Source organism: Zootoca vivipara, chromosome 16 (assembly GCF_963506605.1).
Source record: "Zootoca vivipara chromosome 16, rZooViv1.1, whole genome shotgun sequence".
Classification (NCBI taxonomy): Eukaryota; Metazoa; Chordata; class Lepidosauria; order Squamata; family Lacertidae; genus Zootoca; species Zootoca vivipara.
The window spans coordinates 37,214,991-37,242,594 of NC_083291.1; the positions used below are offsets into that span (position 1 = coordinate 37,214,991).

The 27,604-nt window shown below is 47.2% G+C and overlaps 1 protein-coding gene across 2 annotated transcripts in view; it reads left to right on the forward strand.

The window, feature by feature from the left end:
* Positions 1–847: 847 nt before the first annotated feature.
* Positions 848–27,604, forward strand: part of HDAC6 (histone deacetylase 6) — a 36,585-nt gene continuing 9,828 nt past the window's right edge. The window contains exons 1-23 of one of the 2 annotated variants that reach the window (XM_035141128.2): positions 848–979; positions 6,295–6,401; positions 6,571–6,675; positions 7,529–7,617; positions 12,564–12,648; positions 13,128–13,168; positions 14,195–14,291; positions 14,865–14,962; positions 16,651–16,755; positions 17,353–17,421; positions 17,595–17,721; positions 17,912–17,977; positions 18,071–18,130; positions 19,364–19,453; positions 19,579–19,685; positions 19,772–19,839; positions 20,204–20,384; positions 21,344–21,472; positions 21,635–21,803; positions 23,296–23,429; positions 23,777–23,845; positions 24,566–24,758; positions 25,885–26,034. In XM_035141128.2, the coding sequence (XP_034997019.2) occupies positions 6,327–6,401; positions 6,571–6,675; positions 7,529–7,617; positions 12,564–12,648; positions 13,128–13,168; positions 14,195–14,291; positions 14,865–14,962; positions 16,651–16,755; positions 17,353–17,421; positions 17,595–17,721; positions 17,912–17,977; positions 18,071–18,130; positions 19,364–19,453; positions 19,579–19,685; positions 19,772–19,839; positions 20,204–20,384; positions 21,344–21,472; positions 21,635–21,803; positions 23,296–23,429; positions 23,777–23,845; positions 24,566–24,758; positions 25,885–26,034 (2,307 nt within the window). In that variant the 5' untranslated portion in view covers positions 848–979; positions 6,295–6,326. Of the gene's footprint in view, positions 980–6,294; positions 6,402–6,514; positions 6,676–7,528; positions 7,618–12,563; positions 12,649–13,127; positions 13,169–14,194; positions 14,292–14,864; positions 14,963–16,650; positions 16,756–17,352; positions 17,422–17,594; positions 17,722–17,911; positions 17,978–18,070; positions 18,131–19,363; positions 19,454–19,578; positions 19,686–19,771; positions 19,840–20,203; positions 20,385–21,343; positions 21,473–21,634; positions 21,804–23,295; positions 23,430–23,776; positions 23,846–24,565; positions 24,759–25,884; positions 26,035–27,604 lie in introns of those variants that run through there. The other variant, XM_035141129.2, reaches the window with a different exon arrangement.

A 27,604-nucleotide genomic window follows, 5' to 3' on the forward strand; every position in this document is an offset into this window, starting at 1 on the left:
CCTTCCAATTCACAAGTCCTGCATTATTTTTATAATATGTGAAACTTGCCTGTCATTCAACTGTCACAGCTCCAGGGCCATTTTTGTCACCTCCCGTAGCACATGAGAAGGTGGATGTGTCTCTTGTGCTGTGTCAGCTTGCCTGTGTTCACCCAGCCTGAGTTTATTTCGGAAGCAGCCTATAAATGTGTTTTACCCACAACAAGCTGCGCCAAAACATTCAAAAACCAGAGAAGATTTAGAAAAACGCAAATATGCAAAATCATACCCTCCAATGTTTCTCTGGTGAAAATAGGGCTATCCTACTCCAATGAATGAGTGAGTGAGTGAATGAATGAATGAATAAATAAATAAATAAATAAATAAATGTTATTGTTTATACCCCAACCATCTGACTGGGTTACCTCAGCCACTCTGGGTAGCTTCCAACATATGAATAAAATAAAATAAATATTATATTATATTATATTATATTATATTATATTATATTAATATATAAAATTTTAAAACATTAAGAAACATTAGGAAAACTTCCCTATCAAGGGCTGCCTTCAGATACATGCCCGTGAATTCGAAAACTACAAAAACCAGAGCAATTTAGTCAAAACGCGGGATAAATTCAACATCGCCAAACTTCCCCCTCGCCGCCCCCTCTCCCAATAAAACCAATCTAGACTTAAAGTACATAAACACAAAGCCAAAAAGGCAAGTTCGCTTTCTGTCCCCGGCCCCCTCGCTTTCCTTCCCCTACTGACCGCTTTCTGCCCGTCTCCTCCGCGGCGCCGCCCACTTCCCAGCGCGCTCCCCTCCCCGCCCGAGAGGAATGGTCCCGCCCAGCTCTTTCCCTCGCGCCGCGAACGGTTTCCCTTTCAGGGCCCGGGCGGCGCCAGGTGACAGCATCCGGCGGCGCCCTGGGGAGGAACCAAGTGCCTGGAAGCCGGAGGGGTGTGCGCGCGCCCTGGGATAGCGGGAGCTTCAGGTGAGGAGAAGGGACAACGCCCCCCCACAATGAGCCGGGACGGTAGTCGGGGGCCGCCGTCTTCCTCGCTGACGGCCCGCGACCGCCCACCCCATGGCTGTCAACGGGCTACGCCCCGCTTTCCTTTCCCACCCTCTTGGTCCTGTGAACGGAACCCGCCCCCCTCGGGTGTGGGTGCTGGGTGTTTGTGGGGGGGGGGGCTCTGGGGGTGGGGAGGGCGTCTCCCCCCCCCAGCCCTTGACTCTGAGGAGAAGGGAGGTTGCGCTACGTAAGGGTCGCAGAATCATAGAGTTGGAAAGGGACCCTGAGGGTCATCTAGTCCGACCTCTTGCGGGGGGGGTGAGGGGGTGGGATACCCTCCTGCGTTCTTTGTCGTAGCTGAATCTGCATTTCTTTCTCGCCAGGACTAGAAATCTAAAAGGGTGCTTTGGGTGTGTGTGGTTAAGGGATGGAGGGAGGAATTCGTCAAGGGGCCAAGGTCAAGCTTTTGACAGCCCTACCCTGTGCGTGTCTACTTGAGAGTAAATCCCGTTGACATCTAGAATAAGAGAGCAAGAAGAACATACGTTTAAAGAACATTTATTGCATATATGGAAAATAATTGCATACAGCTGAAAACGCCTGCAGTATTAAGATAAATTCAACGGTGTAAATAAGTTTTGATGGGTGTAACAATGGAAAACTGATTAGTACAGTTTTTGTGACATATGCAGGGATATAAGATATGTTAAGGTGCTACACCCAATATGCCAGCAAGTTTGGAAAACTCAGCAATGGCCAGAGGATTGGAGAAGATCAGTCTACATCCCAATTCCAAAGAAGGGCAGTGCCAAAGAATGCTCCAACTACCGCACAATTGCGCTCATTTCACACGCTAGCAAGGTTATGCTTAAAATTCTACAAGGCAGGCTTAGGCAGTATGTGGACCGAGAACTCCCAGAAGTGCAAGCTGGATTTCGAAAGGGCAGAGGAACCAGAGACCAAATAGCAAACATGCGCTGGATTATGGAGAAAGCTAGAGAGTTCCAGAAAAACGTCTACTTCTGCTTCATTGACTATGCAAAAGCCTTTGACTGTGTCGACCACAGCAAACTATGGCAAGTTCTTAAAGAAATGGGAGTGCCTGATCACCTCATCTGTCTCCTGAGAAATCTCTATGTGGGACAAGAAGCTACAGTTAGAACTGGATATGGAACAACTGATTGGTTCAAAATTGGGAAAGGAGTACGACAAGGTTGTATATTGTCTCCCTGCTTATTTAACTTATATGCAGAATTCATCATGCGAAAGGCTGGACTAGATGAATCCCAAGCCGGAATTAAGATTGCCGGAAGAAATATCAACAACCTCAGATATGCAGATGACACAACCTTGATGGCAGAAAGCGAGGAGGAATTAAAGAACCTTTTAATGAGGGTGAAAGAGGAGAGCGCAAAATATGGTCTGAAGCTCAACATCAAAAAAACCAAGATCATGGCCACTGGTCCCATCACCTCCTGGCAAATAGAAGGGGAAGAAATGGAGGCAGTGAGAGATTTTACTTTCTTGGGCTCCTTGATCACTGCAGATGGTGACAGCAGTCACGAAATTAAAAGACGCCTGCTTCTTGGGAGAAAAGCAATGACAAACCTAGACAGCATCTTAAAAAGCAGAGACATCACTTTGCCGACAAAGGTCCGTATAGTTAAAGCTATGGTTTTCCCAGTAGTGATGTATGGAAGTGAGAGTTGGACCATAAAGAAGGCTGATCGCCGAAGAATTGATGCTTTTGAATTATGGTGTTGGAGGAGACTCTTGAGAGTCCCATGGACTGCTAGAAGATCAAACCTATCCATTCTTAAGAAAATCAGCCCTGAGTGCTCCCTGGAAGGACAGATCATGAAGCTGAGGCTCCAATACTTTGGCCACCTCATGAGAAGAGAAGAATCCTTGGAAAAGACCCTGATGTTGGGAAAGATTGAGGGCACTAGGAGAAGGGGACGACAGAGGACAAGATGGTTGGACAGTGTTCTCGAAGCTACGAACATGAGTTTGACCAAACTGCGGGAGGCAGTGCAAGACAGGAGTGCCTGGCGTGCTATGGTCCATGGGGTCACGAAGAGTCGGACACGACTAAACGACTAAACAACAACAACAACAAGATATGTTAAATGAACCATGGAAAGAGAAGGAGGGAAGTCGATATCTTGAGTAGGTAAAATGTTTATCTGAAATTGTAAAACAGAAAATTTAATAAAAATCATATTTTTAAAAAGAGAGAAAGTAAATCTCGTTGATGTCTCTGGGGATGACTCTCATGCCAAGCGTGCCTAGGTTCAGCGCCTGGACTGAGGAAAGGGAAAGGGTCGCATAAACAGACCTACAGTACCGTACAAGCGAAGAGCACACAATAGAGACAAAGGCAGGATAGAGACCAAGAGAAATGTTTTTGTCTTTGGGGAAAGGGTAGGAAATGTCTGGCAATTGGAGAAAGACTGTGTAGCATCACCAGGGCATCAATTGCTTTTTTTTTTTAAAGGATATAACAGACTTTACACATGTAAAGCATGTGTGAATCTCTCTCCTTTTGATGTGCATGTGTGAAAGACAGGAATGGGGTTTTAAATCTGCTCACCCAAAGACTGTAAAGCCATTGAGTGGCCATCCTTGAAGGGGTTTTTTTCCCCAATCTCAGTTTCAACCTTCCAGCAATCCTTGTGGTAATTGTGAATAGGTGGCGCTCTATCCGGAACATTTCTTTTTTGCCTCTTCTTGCTGCTTCTTTCTGTACATAAGACCATAGGAAGTTGCCTTATTCTGAGTCAGACCTTTGGTCTATCTAGCTCAGTATTTTCCATAATGACAAGGCAGTGGGTCTCCAGGGTTTCAGGCAGGAGTCTCTGCCTGCCCTACCTGGAGACAGCAGGAATTGAACCCAGGACCTTTTGCATGCAAGGTAGATGCTCTACCACAGAGCTATGGATGCTTGGGATGGTATGTTTTAAGCTGGAGACCATTCGCTGTGAATCCCAGAACACCTGCTCCCTGCCTTGCAGGCCTTTCCCACCTGGTCTGGGAGGGCTCATTCCAGCTACAAAAAGCTGAGGTGGCTGAACAGGGGACACCTGACTCTCTAGACAGTGTGGACTTCATCTCCCATCAGCCCCACCCAACAGGGCCAATGGTCAGGGATGACAGGAGTTGTGGTTCTTCAAGGGTTTTGTAATTGATTGACTTTAGTAGATAAACTCTGTGCCTCATCCTGCCAGCACTAGGAAGGCTTGGGTGAACCTCTGTAGGAAGGGAGCCTTTTGGAATGGCTGCTGAGAAATTATTACAGTCATACCTTGGACACTGAATGGAATCCGTTCTGGAAGCCAGTTTGGCTTCCAAAACATTTGGCTTCCAAGGCGTGGCTTCCAATTGGCTGCAGGAGCGTCCTGCAGCCAATTGGAAGCTGCGGAAGCTGCGCCAAACGTTCGGCTATTCATTCAGGAGCCGAAATGTTCAGTTTACAGGTGTTCGGCTTCCAAGGTTCCACTGTACTTTGTCACTTGAATGCCAGCAATTTGGTTTCTGTCGATTCCTTCTCCTCATCTGTAAAGGTGAGGCATTGTGTGCCTTTGTCACCAAGAAGTCCATCCAGGCCTAGTCTTGACAAACAGCAGATGAAGAACTAAAAGTACAAGCCGATAGAGGCCTACTTATAAATAACCTTCATTGTTTCCAGTGAAGTTATTCCCAGGTAAGTGTGTATAGCAGAGCTTTTCAAACTTTTCATGTTGGTGACACACATTTTAGACACGCATTATTTCATGACACAGTAATTCAGTTTTACTAGCAAACTGGAGGTTAAACTAACCCCTTATAAGAGTGTTTGCTAGACACACCTACATACAGCAGCCGACACACTAATGTGTTGTGACACACAGTTTGGAAAGCTCTGGTGTACAGTCATACCTCAGGTTACAGCCGCTTCAGGTTGTGTCTTTTCGGGTTGCGCTTCGCGCCGAACCCGCAAGTACTTGAATGGGTTACGGTACTTCTGGGATTTGGTACGTGCGCATGCGCAGAAGTGCCAAATCGCAATCCGCGCAGATGCGGGTTGCGGGTTGCGAACGCTGTGGGTTGTGAACATGCCTCCCGCATGGATCACATTCGCAACCCGAACGTCCACAGTATAGGATTGGAGCTTAAAACTGATTCTGGCTTATATGATGTGACTTGAATTCTCTGCTGTGCAATCCAATAACAGTCCCTCCAAAGTTAGCATGTCAAGGCGAGGACCTCTAATCTAGCATTCACCTGCCGTGCTGATTATGCAGGGTCTTATCTGCTGTGGCTGCATTTCTGGAATTTAATTAACTTTCAGAAGGCTTATGAAGACCTTTAGGAAAGCTTCTAGAATCCTGGAGGTGATAAAGTTAGTTTTAATTTCCTGTTGCTTTATTGATCAGTTGACTTTGGGGGGTGTATGTTAGAAGAGTTTTTTAATGGTTTTTATTAGTGTTTCTTGTTCTAAGCTGCATCAAGAGCCTCAGGGCCTGTGCTTTAAGCAGAGTATACATTTTAAAATGATAATGAATTCTCCGTTTAAGCAACCCTGCTCTCAGATCTTAGTAAGATAGTTGTTGGTGCGCTTCCCCTCTTGCTAATTGCCTGCCAATATTGTTTCATTTCCCCCTCTTGAGTCTCCCCCATTAGCTAGCCTCTTATTTGCTCTATGGGTCTGTCCAATGAGCCCTATTACATTATTTTCTTTATTACTTTACAGGCATTCCCTAGTCTGACACTTATCTTAATAAGCTCTATTAAACAGGCCCTAGATCAGGCATCCCCAAACTTCGGTCCTTCAGATATTTTGGACTACAATTCCCACTATCCCTGACCACTGGTCCTGTTAGCTAGGGATCATGGGAGTTGTAGGCCAAAACATCTGGAGGGCCGCAGTTTGGGGATGCCTGCCCTAGATAATAGGACCTGGCAGGCCAATTCCTTGGCAGATGGTTTTCCCTTTCCATGGGCCTCTGGTTCCATGACAATCCTAACATTAGTGGGTGGGGTTATTTCAAGGGGTGGGGGTACTTTCCTCACAAGTGATGTCTTTTGTCAGTAAGAACAGAAAAGAATCTTGTGGCGATCTTAAAGACTTAACACCTTTGTTATGGCATAAGTGTTTTATAAACTACAGTCCACTTCATCATATGCATGCCATGGCTGGCTGTTTGAGGGGAATCTGGTGTTTGGATCTGGGGTGTTGGCTGCAATGGATGGGTGCTCATGTGAGCTCCAGGTTCTCTTTGTAACATGAGTGTTTCTTCCTTTCCCTTCCACAGGGCTGGAATAGGGGGCATCTGTTGCTCCCACGATGGCTTCTGATGTTGGAGATGCCCAAATATTGGAACCCTCTTCTGTGTCGTCTTTGGAGACTCGCGCACCCACGGTAAAGGAGCCCCTTATTGGGGTGGTGGGAGATGGGAGGCAATGCCTAGAGTCCAGTTTTGTAAGTCAGGGTTGGGTAAGAAAAGAAACTGTACCCTTTCTGCTTTGTGAAAGCGAGGAGAGGCTTGCTGCCTCTGTTGACACCCTGCGCTACCTCTTGGCTTCTCCAGAGGAAGGCTAAGAAGAAGGGAGGGTTGCCAGACGCCAAACGGAAAGGGCGGGCCAAGCGGTTGAACAAAGATGCGGAGGATCTGCTCTCAAGCATGCAGCGATTGGTAAGTTGAGCACTTGGAAACATGAGCTTTGGTGCTGGGGAAGCAGCATTGGCTGTTGGGGAGTGTTTGCGTGGAGTGTGTACACATGCATGTGCCCGTGTGGCCAGAGGGACCTTGGAAGATGGCACTCTTGCTGCGGAAAGTGAACTGATGTTTGGTCTTTGTTCTGGAAATATGCCCTCATTTGTTCTCTTAAGCCCTTGGGGGCAGAATGCTTTTGCCCAGTGCTATTGAGAAGGTGCCCTGTACACGCACAGAAGTACCTTCCTATATTGTGTAACGAGTGAGTCCTGTATCAAAACGTTGCTGGGTAAAGCATTCCTCTTCAGGATGTTAACCAGACTGCTCTGCTCTTTTTCCAGGGGGCTGCAATGTTAGCTGCTGAAGGACTGGCCACCTTAGAAAAATATAGCTTTTGGTATCTAAGATGTTACCTGATCTCTTTTTAAGTGAAAAGCATGATTGTGATGGATGGGAGTGGTGCTACAGTGGTGCCTCGCTTAACGAATACCCTGCTTAACGAAATTTCCGCTTAACGAAAGGTTTTTTCTAGCGGAGGTTGCCTCGCTAGACGAATTCGTTTTATGAAAAATTTGTCTAGCGAATCGCGGTTTCCCATAGGAATGCATTGAAATTCAATTAATGCGTTCCTATGGGCATACAAAATTCAAAAAAAAATTCAATGCATTCCTATGGGATTCACTAGACGAATTTTTCGTCATAAGGAAAGACCCGTGGAACGAATTAAATTCGTCTAGCGAGGCACCACTGTATATGCGTGCAGTTGGGGGTTAAAAGAGACTCCCCACACACTTTACTTACAGCACTGTTCAATATTGTGCCTTCCAACTAGGATCTCACCACAGAATGTGCTACACCAGTAGGGACCGGCCTGGTTTGGGATGAACGGATGACACAGTTTCACTGCACATGGGATGAAAGGTATTTAGGAGTGAAAGCGTGGTTTTCAAGTCTTTGTTTTGATAACTTGAGTGCACCCAGAAAACTTAAAGTGGCTTAGATTTCAGGGCTTCTTCCCTCTCATGAAACTAGAACCCAGGGCCATACAAGGAGGCTACTATACTTTGGTTCCACACCTGAAGGCAGGATGCTTCCAAATACCAATTGCTGAAAGCCACAGGAGGGGAGAGTGCTGTTGTGCTTAGGTTCTGCTTGCGAGCTTCTCATAGGTGCCTGACTGGCCACCCTGAGAACAGGATGCTGAACTAGATGGCCCAGTGGCTTGATCCAACAAACTCTCCTTATGTTCATAAGCTGAATGTTAGAAGACTCCTGCCTTCCTGCCCCATTTGCAGGCCGTTTATTGGTTACTGTCTGAAACTGAGCGTTGGACGTTGATCTGATCGATCAGGGCACCATCCCGTTGGACTCTAATAGACCATCATGCTGTGTGAACCTACATGATTAAGATGGGAGCTGATCCTGACCCTAAATTGCAGGAAATTGTCATAATTTTCTTTTATATCAAACAAGTCTTTATGGCTATGTCCAAATCCAAAGAGAGTCTCCATTTGAAATTGGAGCCCATTTCAGACATAAACCATAGGGCAAAAAGTAATGAATTTGGCCACTTCTTATGACCGATTATTATAAATGCTCATACACCCCCCATATATATATGACACCAGGGAACCTGTGTCGGCCCCCACCTCCCATTAGCTCAGCTAGCATGGCCAGTGGTCAGGGATGATGGGAGTTGTAGTCCAACAACACCTGGAGGGCTACAGGTTCCCCAGCTACAGGTTCCCCATCAGTACATGGACTGATGTATCGCTTCTAAAATCTGATGTCACCAATGCTGAAGTGTCCATTTCAGACCAAACAATTGTCACAGCTGTAACCACTTTCCTCAGACCATGTTGTTATTCCTTGCATCTAACCTCAGTTTCAGTGTCCTACTCTCTAAAACCTTAATACAATATGGGGTGTATTATATAGGCATGCCTAAAATCAGGAGTTGGGCTGTGTGTTTTTATTCTGCAAGGTGAATCTCACTTCCCCACTTCATACTTCAGGAGACAGACATTCTCGCTTCCAAGTCAAACATTGACTTGGGCCACAATCCCATACAAACTTACCTGGGAGAGAGACCCACTGAAGCTGATGTGGCTTATTTCTGAGTAGACATGTCTAGGATAGCACTGTTAGTCTTCCGTTTTGATTCTCAACATAAGAGGGCTATCTGCCTTTTTATTATTTAAAATGATGCTTGTATGCTGTGCTTTTGAAAACTTATTTGGCATCATAATTGGAGGTGGGTCAGTAGAGAATATCAACTCCAGGAATATCGGGAAAGGGGATTGATGATGCCCCCAATACCAGCTAATGAGCCCCTTGTGGTGCTTGTTCCTGCTGCAAACTGGTGTAGCAGGTTTCTCCTCCCTCCGCTTCCTCCCCCAAATTCAATCCTGGGAGGACAATGTATGCCAGACCAAAAACTGTGCGCATGACTGCACTTCCAAAGCACGCCCCCCCCCCCCGGGCGCCCATTGCAGCTTTTAGGTAACCTTGCTAACTTGGTGTCAACCTTCTTATGATTATTTCTACTGATGTTTGAATGCCTTGAAAGAGAATGGGGGGGAAAGTTTGTTGGTTTGAAAACACATACTAAGATATATGTGGATAATGTTACCCTTAGGTCCTGCTAGACTATGTTTCCCCCATTATACACTCTGCAGCAAGCAGTTTGGAAATCTAATGTATGTTTCCTAATTCCAAAACCATTGATTATTTTTTTCCCAGCAGGGGGGGAAAAGTACCCTTGGTTTGGATGTGGGTAAATATATAATCCTGAACTTATCCTCCTTTGTGCTGCCTGTACATCCATGCTGTTTTTATTATTATTATTATTTCATCCCATTTGACTCACACTTCCAGTGTAGTCTGAACACAGTTCCACCACACACTCTCCACTATTCTCCCTCTCCCTCTTGGTTTACCCCTCTTGCCCTTAATATCCAGTCATTGTGGTGCCCCTGCATTCTTGGCCTCCACTCCAGTGCAAATCTCATGATAGTCTTCCTCTGTAGGGTCTGTGTTTCTCACACTTGGAGAGAAGCAGTTGCAATTTCATCATTTAGGCTGCAATCCAAAGCAACAGAGATTGGGAGAGAACCTAGAATCATAGAATCGTAGAGTTGGAAGAGACCACAAGGGCCATCCAGTCCAACCCCCTGCCGAGCAGGAAACACCATCAAAGCATTCTTGACATATGCCTGTCAAGCCTCTGCTTAAAGACCTCCAAAGAAGGAGACTCCACCACACTCCTTGGTAGCAAATTCCACTGCCGAACAGCGCTTACTGTCAAGAAGTTCTTTCTAATGTTTAAGTGGAATCTTCTTTCTTGTAGTTTGAATCCATTGCTCCGTGTCCGCTTCTCTGGAGCAGCAGAAAACAACCTTTCTCCCTCCTCTATATGACATCCTTTCATATATTTGAACATGGCTATCATGTTCAAATGATCAGGCTATCACCTGTGGCCCTTCAGATGCTGATGGGCAGTCATTTCCACTGGCCACATTGACTGGGGCTGATGCGAGTTGGAGCCCGCCCCAGCGACACCTGGAAAGCCACAAGTTTTGCATCCCTGATCTAGAATCTGGTTTTGTACTTGGCAGGTGCAACTGGTGCAGTGGGATGGTACTGCACTGTTGTCCTCCTGAGGGTGAGGCTTTGTGGGTCCGCAGGTGGCGCCTTCCACTCAACACTTGCACAGCCCTGACCTTATCCCTGCATCATGCCAGTAAGTGCTGTCAGGAGAGCATTGGCATGGCCCCATGCTGGCCACTTCACGATACTTGTTTGAGTATCCGCAAGCACCCATCTCCTGATTCCTACGCAGATTCTTTCTCCTGTATCATTTTGGTTGTTTCGTAAATTGCCACAGCATTCTGGGAGCCACATCTATGTGAGGCGGGAAAGGTAACTCTGATAAAGTAAGAGACTGGTTCCTTCCAATAGATATTACTGGAGTAGCATGAGATTTGGCCATGCCAAAGAGGCTGTCACACTATTCCCACAATGGAGAGACCGTTTCCTAGAATCAGTGAAACAAAGCAGTCCTTTCCCACCCACCACCCACTCGGATTGTACCAGTTCAGGCTGAAGGTAGCAGAATGTGTTTGTGTGTGTGTGTGTGTGTGTGTGTGTGTGTGTGTGTGTGTGTGTTGCATAATTGAATGGCCCTCCAAGTGCAACCCTCTCCCCACTTCCCACAATACAGTATTTGTGTACCAGCGGGAAGAGTTCAGCCACTCTCCCTGGAGTAATTCCTCCCCCCAATTTATAATAATAATAATCTTTGGGTATGTGCTTCTTTTCCACATGGGAGCATTCAAGCAGGGAATCTCTATGGACAGCATAGGAGCCAACTCCAGGTGGTCGTGGGTGCTTGGGCACCCACAATAATATCATTATGGGGGCCGGGCACCCACAAAGTCAATGAGCAAAGCCAGAGAAAGGCAGGCAGCCTCTGCAGCACTGCATCCAAGAGAGAAGCAGTTCAGCTCCACCCTCTGCAGTCAGCAAACAAGGCATCCTCTTCCTGTGTCCGAGTCCCTCCATGTGGGAAAGGGTGCCTTGCTGGCTGCGGAGAGAGGAGGAGGAAGAGGAGCTGGTGGCGGCTGTCGCAATGCAGACATGCAATGTCACACACACACGCCTGCATATAGTGCTTGGGACATCGCATGCATGACATGCAACTTCACGTTACATTTTTGGAGGAGCCCCCCATTGTGCATCATGCATGTGATGTCACAAGCACTATGTGCAGGTTTGTGTGTGTGTGATGTCGCATGTCTGCGTTATGGCGGTGGGCTCCCACTGTCCTGGTGGACAGTCCTTTATTCCCATCAGCCCCAGCTAGCATGACCCAGTGGTCAGGGGCATAGCTGCCAAGTTTTCCCTTTTCTCGCGAGGAAGCCTATTCAGCATAAGGGAAAATCCCTTAAAATAAGGGATAACTTGGCAGCTATGGTCAGGGGTGATTGGAGCTGTAGTCTGGCCACATCTGGAAGGCTGCTGGTTTCCTTTTATTTATAAATCTATTGCCATCAAGCCTAGTTAGGGACAGAGCAGTAAACTATATATTTGAAATATAATAAATGAATGAATAGAGAATTGTTTGAGAAGCACTGAGGATTGAGTTTCCCATATCTTAAGCAGGAGCTTTTATCCATTACCATAAAGCCTGGAAACTTGCCTTGTTTTAATCATAAAAGCTCAGAGTTGCCATGTGTCTTCATAGGCTACCAGATTCTCTGAGAACTGCCGCCATCTGCACATCTATTCCAGTTTCAAAAGTCTCACACTTCAGACTACTCAGCAGTAGCTTCTGATTGTAGTCTGTTGTTCACTCTCCTCACCTGTTCTCCCCACTGCCATCCATAACCTGCAACCCTAATATCTCATTCCCTTCCACTTTAATTCCAGTCTCCCCTATATCCCTTCCTGTCCTCTCTTTCTTTCATTGTGCTCCTTCCTTTATGATGATGGTGGTTTTAAAAGTCTTGATAATAAGGCTTTCCTTACCCAACCCTGCTTGTTTTGCTGTCAGATTAAAGGGCTGGGATCTTGATAAAGATTACCAATTTGCCTCTAATCAGACATTACCAGAGTCTGCCTTGGGTCAAGAGGTATCAGTTGTGCCTGTGTGTATTTTGTTCAGGTATTTTGTTCAGGTTGGATGTTGTTGTTATTTCTCCCTTTCTTCTCAGGGTGAGAATCTCCCTGCAACACCCCCTCCACCCAAATCCTTCCTGACTCCTTAGTTTGTTTGTTGACCCAAAGCATCCTGATCCTCCCACCTTCCTCCAACTTAATGTGTTTTTGATTTATCCTACAACCCTCTTTGTTACCTCTTTCCCCAGTTTCCCAGAGCGTCCAGAGCGGCTGGTGGCCATACGAGACAAACTGCTGCAATGTGGACTGCTGGAACGTTGCATCCCAGTTGAGGTGAAGAGAAAAGGAGCAAGTGGGGCCAAAGAGGAACTCAGGGATGGGCAGAAGGCTTGGGAGTGTGGTGTAGTGATTGAGAGTATCAGACTAAGACTTGGAGAGACCTGAGTTCTAATGTTCACTCAATCGACTGTGAAGCTCAGCTGGGTGTCCTTGGGCCAGTCACTCACTCTTGGCCTAACCCACCTTGTTGTGAGGATAAAAGCAGGAGGGGAAAGAGCTACATCAAGCATCCCCAAACTGCGGCCCTCCAGATGTTTTGACCTACAACTCCCATGATACCTAGCTAACAGGACCAGTGGTTGGGGAAGATGGGAATTGTAGTCCAAAACATCTGGAGGGCTGAAGTTTGGTGATGCCTGAGCTACATAAACCTCCCTGAGCTGGTTGGTGAAAGGGCGGGGTAAAATCTAATAAATAATAGCTGGGGAATGAGAATTTCAGAATATTTATCCCATTCATCTCTTTCTTTACAGGCTCAAGAAATTTCTGAGGAGGAAATCCTCTTGGCTCACAGGTAAAAGCAGATGTTCGAGCTGTAGGGTGGGTGTGGGCAGGGAGCTGGTTCATGGACTTGTAGAGGAGATATGGAGATTGTGCATCATTGGAAAGCCTGGTCCTGCTGATATGTGTTGCATTTTCTTGTTGGTTCAAGATAAAATGCGTATATAGAAAGGAGAACTCCTGGGTGCCAAGATCCACATTTGGGGCAAGTACTTTTTGTTGGGGGAACCCCAGCAGAGACTTAAAATTGCAAAATATGCTGCAAAGTAAAACATGGAAATGTAGGCTGTTAGACCTTTAAAATATGTCCTTCCAAGTTCTTTCCCCTAGCATAGAAAAAGATCACATGTTTGGTAAGTTAAAAATGGTTTATTTCCCATCACATGTAGAGGTATGTGCCTATGGAGGTTCATCCTCTCCAGCATTTAGATGACGTTCCTTGGTGTATCGGCACCAGCTTCTGTGGTGCTAGATACCATGCTACAGAAGCAACTCCAGAACTAGCTCTATTAAACAGGAAAACAACAGACATGCACATGTCACACTCTCAGCAACTAGAAACATCATAACTAGACACTGGAAGGGCCTATATGTACTTTTCCTTGTTTATTTGTTTGTTTTGTAACATAAGAAAATCTTTAATAAAAACCTTTTTTTTAAAAAAAAAAAAAGGTTTCCTTACAAACTTTCCAAAGGTCAGGTTCATGTGTTTCAGCATTCAGAAAAAGTTGCACAGGCAGTAAAGCTTGGCTTAGTTCCAAAGTGGTGAAAGTTCCTAAACTATTGGTATTGGAACTCAAGAGAGACTTGTTGGAGCCATACAGTCTGAGCTGGAGCACCCAGCTCAAACCTTTTTATTCACTGAGCTTCTCAGGTAGATTGGAGATTGAACAATAGGCTTGATGACCCATTTTCTCCCAAGATAAGGGGAAGTGAGCCTGGCAGGATAGCTTTCTCTATGGTATTGACCCATTCATGCATTATAATTTGACGTAAGCTTGATGGTTATATGAGGCTGGTTATCCCACATTTTTAACAGCCCCGAGTACTTGGCCCTGATGAAATCTACTGAAACCATGAGTGAGGCTGAGCTGAGATCTCTGTCGGACACATATGATTCTGTCTATCTGCACCCAGTGAGTATCCACAAAGCTCTGTACGTACCCCATGGTACTTGGTATCTGAACAACAATCTAGTCATCTGAGCTTTTAAAAAAATAAATAAAAAGAAAAGCAAGTTTCTAGCTCTTTTGGTTAGAGTTGCTGTTTCCTGACCCAGAGCAGTTGACACCTCTGCTGTGGCTCTGGAAACTTCTGTTGAATTAAATCACTCCTTTGCAAGGGCATCCCTCTCCCCTCCTTCATACTGTATTTGCCTGCAGTTTGAGACTGCATATATACCATATATTTAAAGTGCATTTAGCGCACCCCCCAAAAAAAAAGAATCCTGGGAACTGTAGTTTGTTAAGAGTGATGGGATTTGCAGCTCTGTGAGGAATGAACTACATTTCCCAGGATTCTTTGGGTGGGTGAAGGGATTGCTTTAAATGTACACTGTGTCTATGGAGCCTGAGACAATCCCTTGAGGATGTACAGTATAGTGAAAATCTATAGGCGACAAGAGGACCCTTAAGCTCTTGGGTGGGTAGCCTGTTTATGGGATGCAGGGTATAGCGTCTGTTAACCTGGCTCTCTTTCCCCTACCCCAGAATTCCTACCACTGTGCCTGCCTTGCTGCTGGTTCTGTCCTGCAACTTGTGGAGAAGGTGCTGGCTGGGAAGCTGCGTAACGGCCTGGCTCTGGTCAGGTATGGCAGAAACAAGGAGACTTGTTGTTGTTTGATTGGGGGGGGGAGTTGTGCTTAAATGTAGTCCTGGAGTTCCATCAAGAGCACACTTGGCTCCTGAATTTTACAGGTTCCCTCGGAAGTGTAGGAAGACATGAATTCTCCCAGTGTGTTATGCGCAAAGGATACATGTGCTTCTCTTTGGTGTGTCCTTCCTTCCTTCCTTCCTTCCTTCCTTCCTTCCTTCCTCTCTCTCTCTCTCTCTCTCTCTCTCTCTCTCTCTCTCTCTCTCTCTCTCTCTCTCTCTCTCTCTCTCCACTACAAGCCAGGCGGAAGGTTTCTCTGTATGCAAAAAAACAGAAACCAGGAAAACAGATTTAAGCTGATATTTAAGAGAACCTCCCAGGTCAGGTGTGCCATCTATGCAGGGCCATGAGCACCAAAGCGCACCCCCCCCCCCATTTCACAGAGGGGTCTGGGCCCCCTCAATATTCCGCAGCTGGTCAGGCCCCGTCAGGCCCTTCCACAGCTGTGACTATGCCCTGTTAGGCTTTTTGGAGGGCATGGCAGCCCCCATTGGGCCTCCTCCCACCGTGTGACATCACACATACACACCAGGCCCCCACAATGTTGAGCGTGCCTGTCCCATGCTCAGGCAGAAACTAGACCAGAATACGCAGCATCATGCCCACTATAGGTTGCTGGGTGTCAGTTTTGCTGCAAGGAGGAGGGGGTCCTCAAATGGCTCACCCCTCGCACTTGCTCCACTTGCTCCACTAGGCAGGTCACTTGCAAATGAAACATCAGCTCCTTCCTGCCCAGCTCCCAGTGCAAGTCGGGCGAGAGGCCTGCAGTATTTGAAAGTGTGGCGGAGTTAATCAGTTACATGATGGCGCAGAGGGCACTTAGTTTAGTCCCTTATTTTATGCTGGTTCCTCCGATAGAGAAAGCACGAGAGCAGGCAATGGGTCTGCTTCCCCAGTGGAGGAGATTATTGGCCGCTCTCGCTGGGGCAGATGGGAGTTGGAGTCCAAGAACTTCTGGCGGGCACCACAATGGCTGTCCCTGATTTAAAAAAAACAAAGCCAGAGCTAGTGTTTTGTTTGCTACCTGCTTTAATATGCAGTGGAGGAGTGTTGCTGAGTATGTGGGTGCTTAACCCTCGCCTCAATCCCCAGGCCATTTTCACTGAAAACAAAAAACAAAAAACTTGGAGCCTGGTACTGGTAAAAGTAGGGGAGAAATGGTAAGGAAGGAAGATGCACATGCACACACACACAGAGGGCCAGATTTAGGTTTGACGAGGCCCTAAGCTACTGAAGGTAACGGGGCCCTTTATATGTCCAGCTGTCCTTTGTCAGCAACAAATTGTCACTGTTTTTTTGTGTTGAATATATGCCAAGTACTGTAGTAATTTATCGACCATTTGCACATAACAAAATATGTATTTTATCAAAGTAATTGTTGAACTGAAATACAGTTAAGAAGAAGTATATTAATAGTGAAATAATTACCAGTGACATTTTAGGGAGCAGGCTAGCTTTCTCACAAGACAGTTCATCTTATGGGAGAAGGCATGTGATGATGTTTCCAACACATGTTTTGGGGACATCCCCTGGAGGCCCACCAAAGTATAAGGCTGGACACTCTCTGGAATCCATGTGACATTCTCGTTCTGGGTTTAGTCAATGTTATATTTTTGGTTTCAGGCCACCTGGACACCACGCTCAACATGACAAGATGGATGGCTACTGCATGTTCAACAACGTAGGCATCGCAGCCCAATATGCGCGGCAAAAATTGGGAGTGGAGCGGTGAGTATCATGGAGCCACGTTGGAGGTGCCTCCTAAATGAAATCCTTCATTTTTAGAGCATATATGCTCAAGTCTTTCTCACAGGAGAGCCATCCAGGAATTTGGTTCTCTGTTGAGCAAGGATCAAGGCAATTAATCTACCAAAAAGGAGTCTTCTAATGTCCCCTTTCCAGACTTTTTCAGCGGTAGATCTTTGCCTCCCTTTTTACAAAGAAACATGGCTGCTCTTGATGGCAAGTTGTAGCTGCTTTGTAGAAAATACAGCAGCCACTCGCCTTGTACTTGTGCAGAAAGGGAGTGTAGAATTATAGAATAATATTGGCCTGCAGGGCTGTTAAAAGCAGCATTGCAGTAATTAGGAGTTGCCTGAATACTATAAATAAAAATGCTAATAATTACAGAGAAATGGAGCTGGGTTTCACCAGCATACTGGTGGCGTCTTATCCCAAATTTTGCAGGTCTACAATAGCTAGGGCTCATTGGAGGGATGTCATTGACAGTGAGCATTGATGGTAACTTTTCTTTTTTCAGAAAGCTGAGCTCTGTGTAGTTCTCTTTTTATTATTGGTGACCCTTCATGTTTCTTTCCCTTCTAGGGTGCTTATTGTTGACTGGGATGTGCATCATGGACAAGGCACCCAGTACCTCTTTGAGGACAATCCCAGGTGCAGAATAAAAGGGATCAGAGGGTATCAGTTTGCAACAGAAGGGGCGGTCTAGTTAAATATGGGCTGCAGGCTGGAAGGCTTGTAGCCCAACTGGGCTAAGAGTGCTGGAGCTTGGGCTGATGGGCAATATTTCTCCTCACTGCTGTATCTACCATGGTTTCTGTTCATAGCATCCTCTATTTCTCCATCCATCGCTATGAAGGGGGCAGCTTCTGGCCCCACCTTTTAGACTCTGACAGCCATGCTGTGGGCAGAGGTCGGGGAGAGGGCTACAACATCAACCTGCCCTGGAATCAGGTAGGAAATGCTAGTGGGTGGGGTGCCCTTTACCTGTAGAGTGATTTACCTGCGTGTCTCATTGCTACTTGCCCCAACTCAATAGTGGCTGCTCTAAGACAAGGTTTTTAGTGTGCCTGTGTTTCAATGAGTTGCTTATGGATTAGGGATCTCCTTCAAGAGTTTTAATGTGCTCTGTCTGTCCCTCCAGATAGGAATGCGGGATGCTGACTACCTCTCTGCCTTTTTGCATATCCTGCTGCCTGTGGCCTTGGAGGTAAGGATTGGGAAGTAGAATTGTTTGGTTAATGGGAGATCAAGTGAGATCTTTGGCTTACCCGTTTCCTTTTGGGTTGTTTGTTTCTTGCAGTTTCAGCCCCAGTTGGTCCTGGTTGCTGCTGGTTTTGACTCTGTAATTGGTGACCCCAAGGTATGAAAATGTCTTTCGCAAACTCTACAGAACAGCCCTCCCCCCTCAGCAGTTTTCAGGCTTCTGTCTGAAGGGAACCATTCTACATAAATTTCTTGCAGAACACCTATTACCCCAAAGAGGATTTAGGAGTGTGTCCTGGGCTTACATTTTCCATGCAGTCTGTTGGGCCACACATTGGCCCTCTAAGAAGGAACTTTTTGGCTTAGAATGTGCTGCACGTTGCAGGGAACAAATCTGCTATGCTGGACAGACTGTCTTCTCCACCGCATCGGCTCAACGTAGCTGTGATTCTTTCTGCCCTGCTGTCCTAAATCCCCCAGTCCAGCTGATAGCCAAGGCTTCTTGTCTCCTGTCTTGAAGACGTGAAAGAGAGAACAGGAAATGAAGTGATTCTCTGGCCACTTTGCACTTTGTGAACATTAGTGACAAGATGAGGCCAGGCTGCAAGCCCCGTTCTCCCCCTTTTGGTTCCAGCTTCAGTGGTGGCAGCAGCTTGAGTGAAGAGCTACTGGCACCAGGTGGGAAGGAGCAGATTGCTCTCCCAGAGTCAGCTTTTCATTCAAGCCACAAATGGTGTGTGTGTGTGTGTGTGTGTGTGTGTGTGTGTGTGTGTGTGTGTTGGGCCTGCTCATGTTCTTCCATGTTGGTGAAAGTGATTGGGTGAAGGATTGCAGGGGCAGGAAGAGGGAGGGAAGGAATCTTCTCCCCACCTCTCATTCTGCAAATCCTATGCTGCTTCTGTGTTGCTTATCTAGATCTGGGGCATGCTTGAGCTCTAGGTAGACAATATGGTGGCACTTCCATCTGACTAGGAGGCAGAGGGGTCCTCCATCCCTTCTAGCAGTTGTCTCCAGCTTGGCTCCCCCCAGGTGATGCTGGACTCCAGCTTCTGTTATCCCTGACTATCAGGCATGCTGGCTAAACCTGATTGGAGTTGGACTCCTAGAACATCTGGAGGGCACGTTGGTTAGGTTGCTTTTATGGGGCCTAAAACACAATATATTAATTAGTCCTGTATGTCTAGCACATGGAGCTGCTGGAGGCCCTCTAAAGGACTTCACAGCAGGCTGCAGTGGAGGCAACTAACTCACCTGACCCTCATATTTTTTCTGGTTTTTTTTTAATCTCCTCTAGTAGAATCCACTCCCCACCCAGTCAGCCATTTGTGCCTTGCCTGTACCCCAAAAGTAAGATATGAGAGCAAAATCCCCCACTTTTTTGCATCCGTAGGGGGAGATGTCAGCCATGCCAGCATGTTTTGCTCACCTGACACATCTGCTGATGCCGCTGTCTGGAGGCAAGCTGGTTCTGTCTCTGGAGGTGAGCAATGTACACTTTTCATCTAGTCCCTGGGCGAAGGAGAGTGGCTCCAGTACAGATCTAGCTGCTCTCCCAGTGAAGGGATTGTGGCCATCTTATCTTCTCCCTTTCCTCCTCCTCTTCAGGGTGGCTATAACCTCCAGTCCCTGGCAGAGGGAACCTGCGCAGTCCTCAAGGCTCTTTTAGGAGACCCCTGTCCTCTGCTGGAGTCTCCTCTTACCCCATGTACCAGGTAAGAGAGAGGGTGCATTGGGCCCCCTCCCAAGCCTTGTACCTGAGTGTTTCCTGATGGCCACCTTCGCTTTTCCCTCCCAACAGTGCCCTCTGCTCCATTTCCCAGACCCTTGCAGTTCACAGCAAGTACTGGAAGAACCTCCGGAGAACCAGTGAGTTCTGCAGCCTCTACCTCTGTTTTGCCCTCTTTCTCAAGCAGCAAGGAGCAAACCTGGTCCTCTTTGGTTCTGCTCGCTTCCTGCCAGGGCTGGTTCTGCCTCAGACAGCTTGATTTGGGGTGCCATGAAAAGGCAGCTCTTTAATTTGTTTTATTATTGCCAGGAAGTGGGGGGGGGCATTAGCCCATATGGTGGTACATGCTGCGTGTGGCTCTTGGTGCCCTTGGCGGCTCTGCCTCAATCAATAAGATATCCTGGGCCAGCCTGTCTTCTTAGCCCCACAGGCTGCAGCTCCTTCCAGGAAGCAGAAGAACCCCCAGTCACCTACTTTTCCCTGCCTTCCCCCATAATGATTCAGGTACTGATGTGCCTCAGGAGAATGGAGGAGCGGCTGGCATAGTTTTGCCACCAGGCCACCCCTTGCCAGCGACCGAGATCCTATCCAAGTCAGCGGCAGAGCTGATGCTACCCCGGCCCCCATCCTGCACTGGGCTGGTCTATGATGAGAAGATGACGGAGCATTACAACATGTGGGACAGGTAGGGATCAATTCCATGCACGGCTTTTAATGCAAGGCCAGATGCGGCTTGTGGAGCTTCTGCCACCATCCTGTGCTGCAGTTAGGCTTGATCAAAGCCTCCTGTGAGAGCCAGTGGAAAGTTTTTCCCAGGGGTATGCAACCTCAGGCCCGTGGGCCGGATGCGGCCCAATCGCCTTCTCAATCCGGCCCGCGGATGGTCCGGGAATCAGCATGTTTTTACATGAGTAGAATGTGTCCTTTTATTTAAAATGCATCTCTGGGTTATTTGTGGGGCCTGCTTGGTGTTTTTACATGAGTAGAATGTGTGCTTTCATTTAAAATGCATCTCTGGGTTATTTGTGGGCCATAGAAATTCGTTCATTCCCCCCCCCCAAAAAAAATAAAGCCCGGCCCACCACACAATCTGAGGGATGGTGGACTGGCCCACGGCTGAAAAAGGTTGCTGACCCCTGGTTTCCTCCCCCCCCCAAGCCCCAATACAGTTGCAATGGTTGGCTCTGGAAAGGGTTAACTACTGTCCTCTCAGCAGGAGCATCCCACACACACACACACCCTTTCTATGTCCATGCAATATTGGAAAATGATAATTCTAACAGGGTTGCTGCCAAGATTGCAGCTGCAGCAGCAGTCGCCCAGAAAAGAAAGCTCCTGTTGTGGGGGGAAACTCCCATTCACTCCCCCAAGAGCCTTTTTCCTATGTATGCAAATAAGGATGTGGGGAGGTGGCTCTTCCAGATCAGGACCACAGTGTAGGGATGAATGGGGACTCAATCTATATTCCCCCCCCCCAAGGTGGCTATTTGTGGATGGGGGGGAAGGGGGGAAATGACATAGCTGATCCCTAAAAAGTGGGCAAGTGAAGTCCTCGCCATCTCTCCCATGAAGGTTGGGGGGCAGGTTCCCACACCCCCGAGTCTCATCGCCCTGCCCTCCCTTAGCGCTCCCTCTCTTCCATAGCCAGCATCCAGAGCTGCCTCAGAGAGTCTCCCGGATCTTCCAGCGCCACGGGGAGCTCCGCCTGACGGAAAGGTGCTGCCGGCTCCCGGCCCGGCTTGCCTCTGAAGAGGAGTTGCGGATGTGCCACAGGTGGAGATGCGTCCCCAGATTGCAAGAGCCTTTGCAGCTTCTGGGAGTGGGTTAGGGTGGGTGTCCCGGAAAGGGTGGGCTAGTAACCTCTGAGGCTCTATATATCCCCTCCCTCTTCCCGTGAGAGGGGGGCCGACTCTGTCTTGCGTCTCCTCTCTGCAGCCCGGCCTATGTGGAGACGGTGAAGTCGACGGCGGCCATGAAGCCCCGCGACCTGCATCGCCAGGGCGACCAGTACAATTCCATCTTCATCTGCGCCAGTTCCTATGAGTGCGCTCGGCTGGCGGCTGGTTCTGCGTTCAGTGCAGTAGAGGCCGTGCTCTCTGGGCAGGTGAGTGCTGGCAGCCTAGTGGAGCAGGGGGTGGCCAGGCATCTTGCTCCAGGTGCAGACCATCCTGGAAGCCTGGAAGCAGGACTGAGTGGTGGGGGACTCAGGGAAAGACCCTGGAGAGGAGGAGTCCTAGTGGGCACTGGGAAGGCAAGGACCTTCAGTCTTCGCAACTGCTTCATCAGGTCAAGACCTCCTAGAAAGAGTTGCTGAGACCACTAGGCTGGAGCTGTGGTTTGTTTCCTTCAATAAAGAATTAACTTTTTAATTGATGTATTTTTTTTAATAATTTTTTTTTGCATTTTCAATTTTACATAAGCATATAATCCCTTCTGATTTCCCTCCCCCAATTGTAGATCTTAACGTAACGATTTCCCCCTTTGCATCTCTATCATAACTCTATTTTTATAAATCCTTTGTCAATCCATAGTTCACTTTTTTTCTATAAGTTTTCTGTCAATCCTACCAGTGTATGTAATTGTTTACAATAGCTTTTCAAATAAATTATAAACTTTCCCCATTATAAATTATAAACTTTCCCCAAAAGACATCCTCCTCGTGGTTTCTAATTCTTCCTGTAAGTTTTGCCCTCTTTGCATAGTTCATCAGTTTTGTCTGCCATTCTTCTTTGGTCTGAGTTATACCATCTTTCCATTTCTGAGCTAAGAGAGTCCGCACAGCTGTGGTCGCGTACATAAATAGTTTTGTCTGGTCCTTTGGGATCTCTGGTCCTATAATACCTAAAAGAAAGGCTTCTGGTTTCTTAGGAAAAGTTATTTTAAACATTTTCTTCAGTTCTTTTTTTAAAAAATAAGCTTTATTTCGTTTTTTTCAAAACATACATAAAAAATAACACAGACAAACAAACCAATACTAACAGCAAATAATAAATCAAATACAAATTAAATCAAACTTAAATCAGATATATAACTAAATTAAATCAACCTAACACTCATACAAAAAAAACTATATATATATATATAAACCCCGATCCTTAAACATATAGATATAAACATAAAAAGATATAAACATATAGATATAAACATAAAAAGAACATAAAGAAATCACCGATAGATAAATGCTTAAATCATATGAAACTCATAGCTTAACACAAATCAGCCTTAAAGGCATAAATGATACTCATTTACAAAACTAACACGAAAAGATATACCTTGACCCACTATCCATCCCTCCCTCCCCCCCTAAAATAAAGATTGACTTCCAGTCATCCCTTTACTTTGAGTAAAGGGAACATTTTCTTCAGTTCATTATATATCATTCCCCAGAAGTCTGGGGGCTGCCACATATGATAAAAAGTACCCTCTTTTTCTTTACATTTCCTGCATATTTTAGGCTTTGATTTGTACATCTTAGCTAATTTGCCATGAGTTAAATACCAACAATACATTGAAATATTGTTTTGTTGCTGAACTATGCCTGACTCCAGCCCTGACACTGTGGTACTGATCCAATTTTTCCTCCTTTGGGGCATCAGGTCCAAAATGCTGTGGCCATTGTCCGGCCCCCTGGGCACCATGCTGAATCAGACACCGCCTGTGGCTTCTGCTTCTTCAACTCTGTGGCCTTGGCAGCACGATACGCACAGCGCCTTGCTGGACGACCTATGAGGTACAGTGGCGCCTGGCTAACCCCCAAGAGACACAGAGCACCCAGAGAGGAATAGCCACTTGACAGCAGCATTGCTGTTGTGTGCTGAGAGGGGGCGGGGCTTGCTGGTGATGAGGTCAGGGATGTAGAGAAGCACCTGAGGACAGTTCCAGATTCGCTCCATCAGTCTATCTGCACAGCCCCACAGAGCACACCTTGTTCTACAAACTTCAGCAGGTTTAGCTGTTGTTATTTGTCCTGCGCCAGGAGTCCTGGGAATTGTAGTGCTGGCGGCGTGGCGGCTTAATTTGCAACTCCGTTTCTAGCATAGATGTAGCTGCTTGTCCAATTCTGGTTCTTTTCCTCAGGGTGATGATACTAGACTGGGATGTTCACCATGGCAATGGGACACAGCACATATTTGAAGATGATCCCAGGTAACGTATTTTGTTTCCCTCTCCCCTGTTCCAAGAAACTCTGGCACTAAATCTCTTCCAAGGTTGCAGATGCAGGTCTGGTGGTGGGGATTTCTGACTTGAGATGGGTAGTTCTAATTCCTTTTCGGTGGAGGCTGTGAACTGGGGCAAAAAGTCTTAATACTCTGCATCAAGAAACTCATCCACCTTATATATAGCTGGAATAGGCCATATGGATCACAGGACCATTTACTTATTAATTAAAATGTTTTAAATCCTGCCTTCCGTTTTAAAAAACAACAACATGCAAGGCAGTGTTAAAAACAGAGGCATCAAGTAACATCATAAATAAAAGTTTTAAACAAGCAACAACAGGGAAGAATAGCCTGTGTGCTTTTCTTCCTGCTGAACAGAGTTTTGTCTTTTGAACAAACTTTGAAACTTCTGGTTGGAAGTGTATGTAGATTTATTTTGTTATGGTCAATAGACCAGAGTAGCAAGGGAAAGGGCACAAGTCATCTGTGCAAGGTGACAGAGGCCACAAGAAAAGAGATGGAAGGTGTGTAAGCCCCTTTGAGGCTAAGCTCAGTGGTGGGATCAGGAACAATTTGCACTCCTGTTCTGCCCTTGATCATCCAGCTGTGGCTGTGCAATTCCTAGGCATCCTGATTTGTGATTGGGGGGGGGGAGTGAAGCTGCAATGTCCCCTTTCTCTGATTGCTTCCCCTTCTTCCAAATTAGTGTCCTGTATGTCTCCCTCCATCGCTATGACAATGGAACTTTCTTCCCCACCTCTGAGGATGCAGACTATGATCGTGTGGGCCTGGGGCCTGGGGCGGGCTTCACCCTTAACGTGCCTTGGAACTGTCCCCGCATGGGGGACCCTGAGTACCTGGCTGCCTTCCATCAGATAGTCATGCCTGTCAGCTATGAGGTAGGCAATGTTTAGGGCAGGGAATGAGGGTGGGTTGGTGCCAGGCTCCACTTCCTGGAAGCCCAGGCACACTCTTAGGCTTGTGGCACAGATAGGGTTTAACACAGAAACACAGTAAGGGCTCATCCACACTTCTGCTTGTTCCTTGCCTAGAAAGCACAGATCTGAGCAGTTTCCCCCTTGTCCTGCTCCTTTCCCAGGGAAATCCTGCTCTTTAGCTGTAAAACCTGATTGCCATTTGTTCCGATTGAGCGCTAAAGAATGGCATTTCCCGGGGGAAAGCAGCAGGGGAAGAGGGAAGTGTGGATGAGCCCTGACTGACATCAGCTCTCCAGGGTTTCCAGCAGGAGTCTCTCCCAGCCCTATCCAGAGATGCCAGGGATTGAACCTGGGACCTTCTGCATGCAAAACCAATGCTCTAACCACTGAGCTATGGCCCTTCCTCAAGGAGCAGCCATGGCTTCTCCCAAAGAATGGGTAGTTTGGGGAGGGTATGACAACGCTGTTAAGAGGCTCCTAACCAGCACTGCTCCTTTCTCTATAAGTGCCACAAAGAGAAAATGATCGGTGAACTAGTTAGTAGTGTGGTTGTGCCTTCAGACTTGTAAATAAGTGCTAGACTGCAGCAATGGGAAATGGGGTGGGCAACCAGCTTGGTTAAGTGCAAGCAGTATTTGTGCTGGGCTGGACATAGTCCTCTTCATTGACAGTGCTGGCTGGGGCTGACGGGAGCTGGAATCTTTGGAGGGCCTTCCCAGTCCGAGGTAGATGAATATGCCTAATAGATCTGAGGAGTTAGAAAGGGGCTGAGGGAGCAGCATCCTTCTGTATCGCATCTCTAGCCAGGGAGGAAGAGCGAGAAGTGAAGCTACAGGGAACAAGGCAGAGGGCCTTCTCGGTAGTGGCACCTCCCCCCCCCATGGAATGCCCTTCCATCAGATGTTAAGGAGATGAGTGATTATAAAACATTTAGGAAACATCTGAAGGCAGCCCTGTATAGGGAAGCTTTCCAAGGTTTAATGTTTTTATATATGCTGGGGCAACCCAGTCAGATGGGCGGGGTACAAATCATTTACAATTATTATTATGGGGAATGCCTGCCCACTTGCACCTCTTCCATTTGCAGTTCAATCCAGAGCTGGTCCTGGTTTCTGCTGGCTTTGACGCTGCCCGAGGAGACCCGCTGGGCGGATGCCTCGTGACTCCAGAATGCTACGCACACATGACCCATCTGCTCCTGGGTCTGGCCGGAGGCAAGGTGGCAGTTGTCTTGGAGGTAGGACAGAGTGCCACCTTTTACTTCTTGGGGAGCACAGCCTGTGAGCCATCTCCAGGGCCAGGAAACACCTGGTTGTTCAGAAAAGGGTGGAGTACTGCAGGAGAGTAAATGCGGGGCTGGCATCCACAGCAAACAATTCCGACAGAGTGATGGAAAGTAAATAATACTTATTTTCGGAGCTGGAACCCTGCGGGGTGGTAAAAGGTGGGGGAATGTTTCAGGTGGAAACAGGCCGACGGGGAAATAGTTACATACACCTTCTCCATTTCAAGGCCTGGACATTTTGCGAAGGTGAAAGGGCTGCCGGGGTTGGCACTGCAGCACGGTGAGTTGAGTTTGCCTCTCGGTGAACAGCTGCCACTCATTGCTGTGGGAAAAGCAGACTTCTGCGCTTGGAGGCACCTGGGCTGTTGGGCAGTACTCTGCCCTGGGTTCAGCCTTGGCTGCTTTGACAAGGAAGAAGAGATGACAGCCGTGATGCAAACCTGAATGTCACCTTCAGGGGTCCTGGCAAGGCATTAGCAGTGGGCATTTTACTTGTAGTAGAAACAGTCCTCATTTGCCCTCTTCCTTTTGTAGCAAGTAAGGGCTCGCCCCCATGTCTAAAAAGCACAGATCCAAGCAGTTTCTCCCTTGACCCGCTCCTTTCCCAGGGTAAACCCTCTCCTTAGCTTTCAAATAGGAGCAAACGTCAATCCGGAGAAAACCCAAATTGCTGTTTGCTCTCATTGAGTGCCAACGAGTGGGTTTTCCTGGGGGAAAGCAGTGGGGCAAATGTGAACGAGCCCTAAGTAATCAAAGCCAGCATTTCTAAACTTGCCCTCCCCGTAGTCTCTACTTAAAGGCTGCTGGTGTAGCCTAGTGGCTAAGCAGGTGAACTGCAACTCAGGAAGCCTTTGGTTTGGAATCTCCCCCCTCCCATGAACTCGTTAGGTGCTCTTGGGCAAGCTGTACCCTCTCAGCCTTCCCCCATCTGCAACCTACCTGACTATATAATGATTTCCGGCCTGCTTTAAAAAATTTGTTGTGACAATTGCCACAAGACAACACAGTTGCAAAGTCTGTTGTACCCTCGAGCATTATGTACCGTACTTTTCCATGTATTAGATGAGGTTTTTTTACTCTAAAAGAAAGTTTAAAATGGGGGGGGGGGTTGTCGTCTTATACATGGATAGTGCAGAGGGGGGACGGGTGATTGGTTGCAGCCACGAGCAGGATTTAGGGTTAGGGATTGGGTGGGTGAATGGTGTCTCTGTCCAGGGCTGCTTTGGAATAGTTGCCGCTTCAGCAATTTGGTGTGCGTTGCTTGCGATTGTTAGTGTTTGTCAGTTGGGTGAGTGATTTTCTGCATTCCCCACCCACCCAAAATAGCTCAACAACTCTGGTCAATCCTCTGGGCCATCTCCCCCCATTTTCTTTAATTTTAGCCCCCCAAAATAGGAAGCGTCTTATACATGGGGGCATCTTATGGACAGAAAAGTAAAGTTGGCCTTTTCATTGCTGCTTCCTCACATTTCCTCCTCCATCATGGCACACAGCAGCCATCGTCATTCACGGCACCACCTTC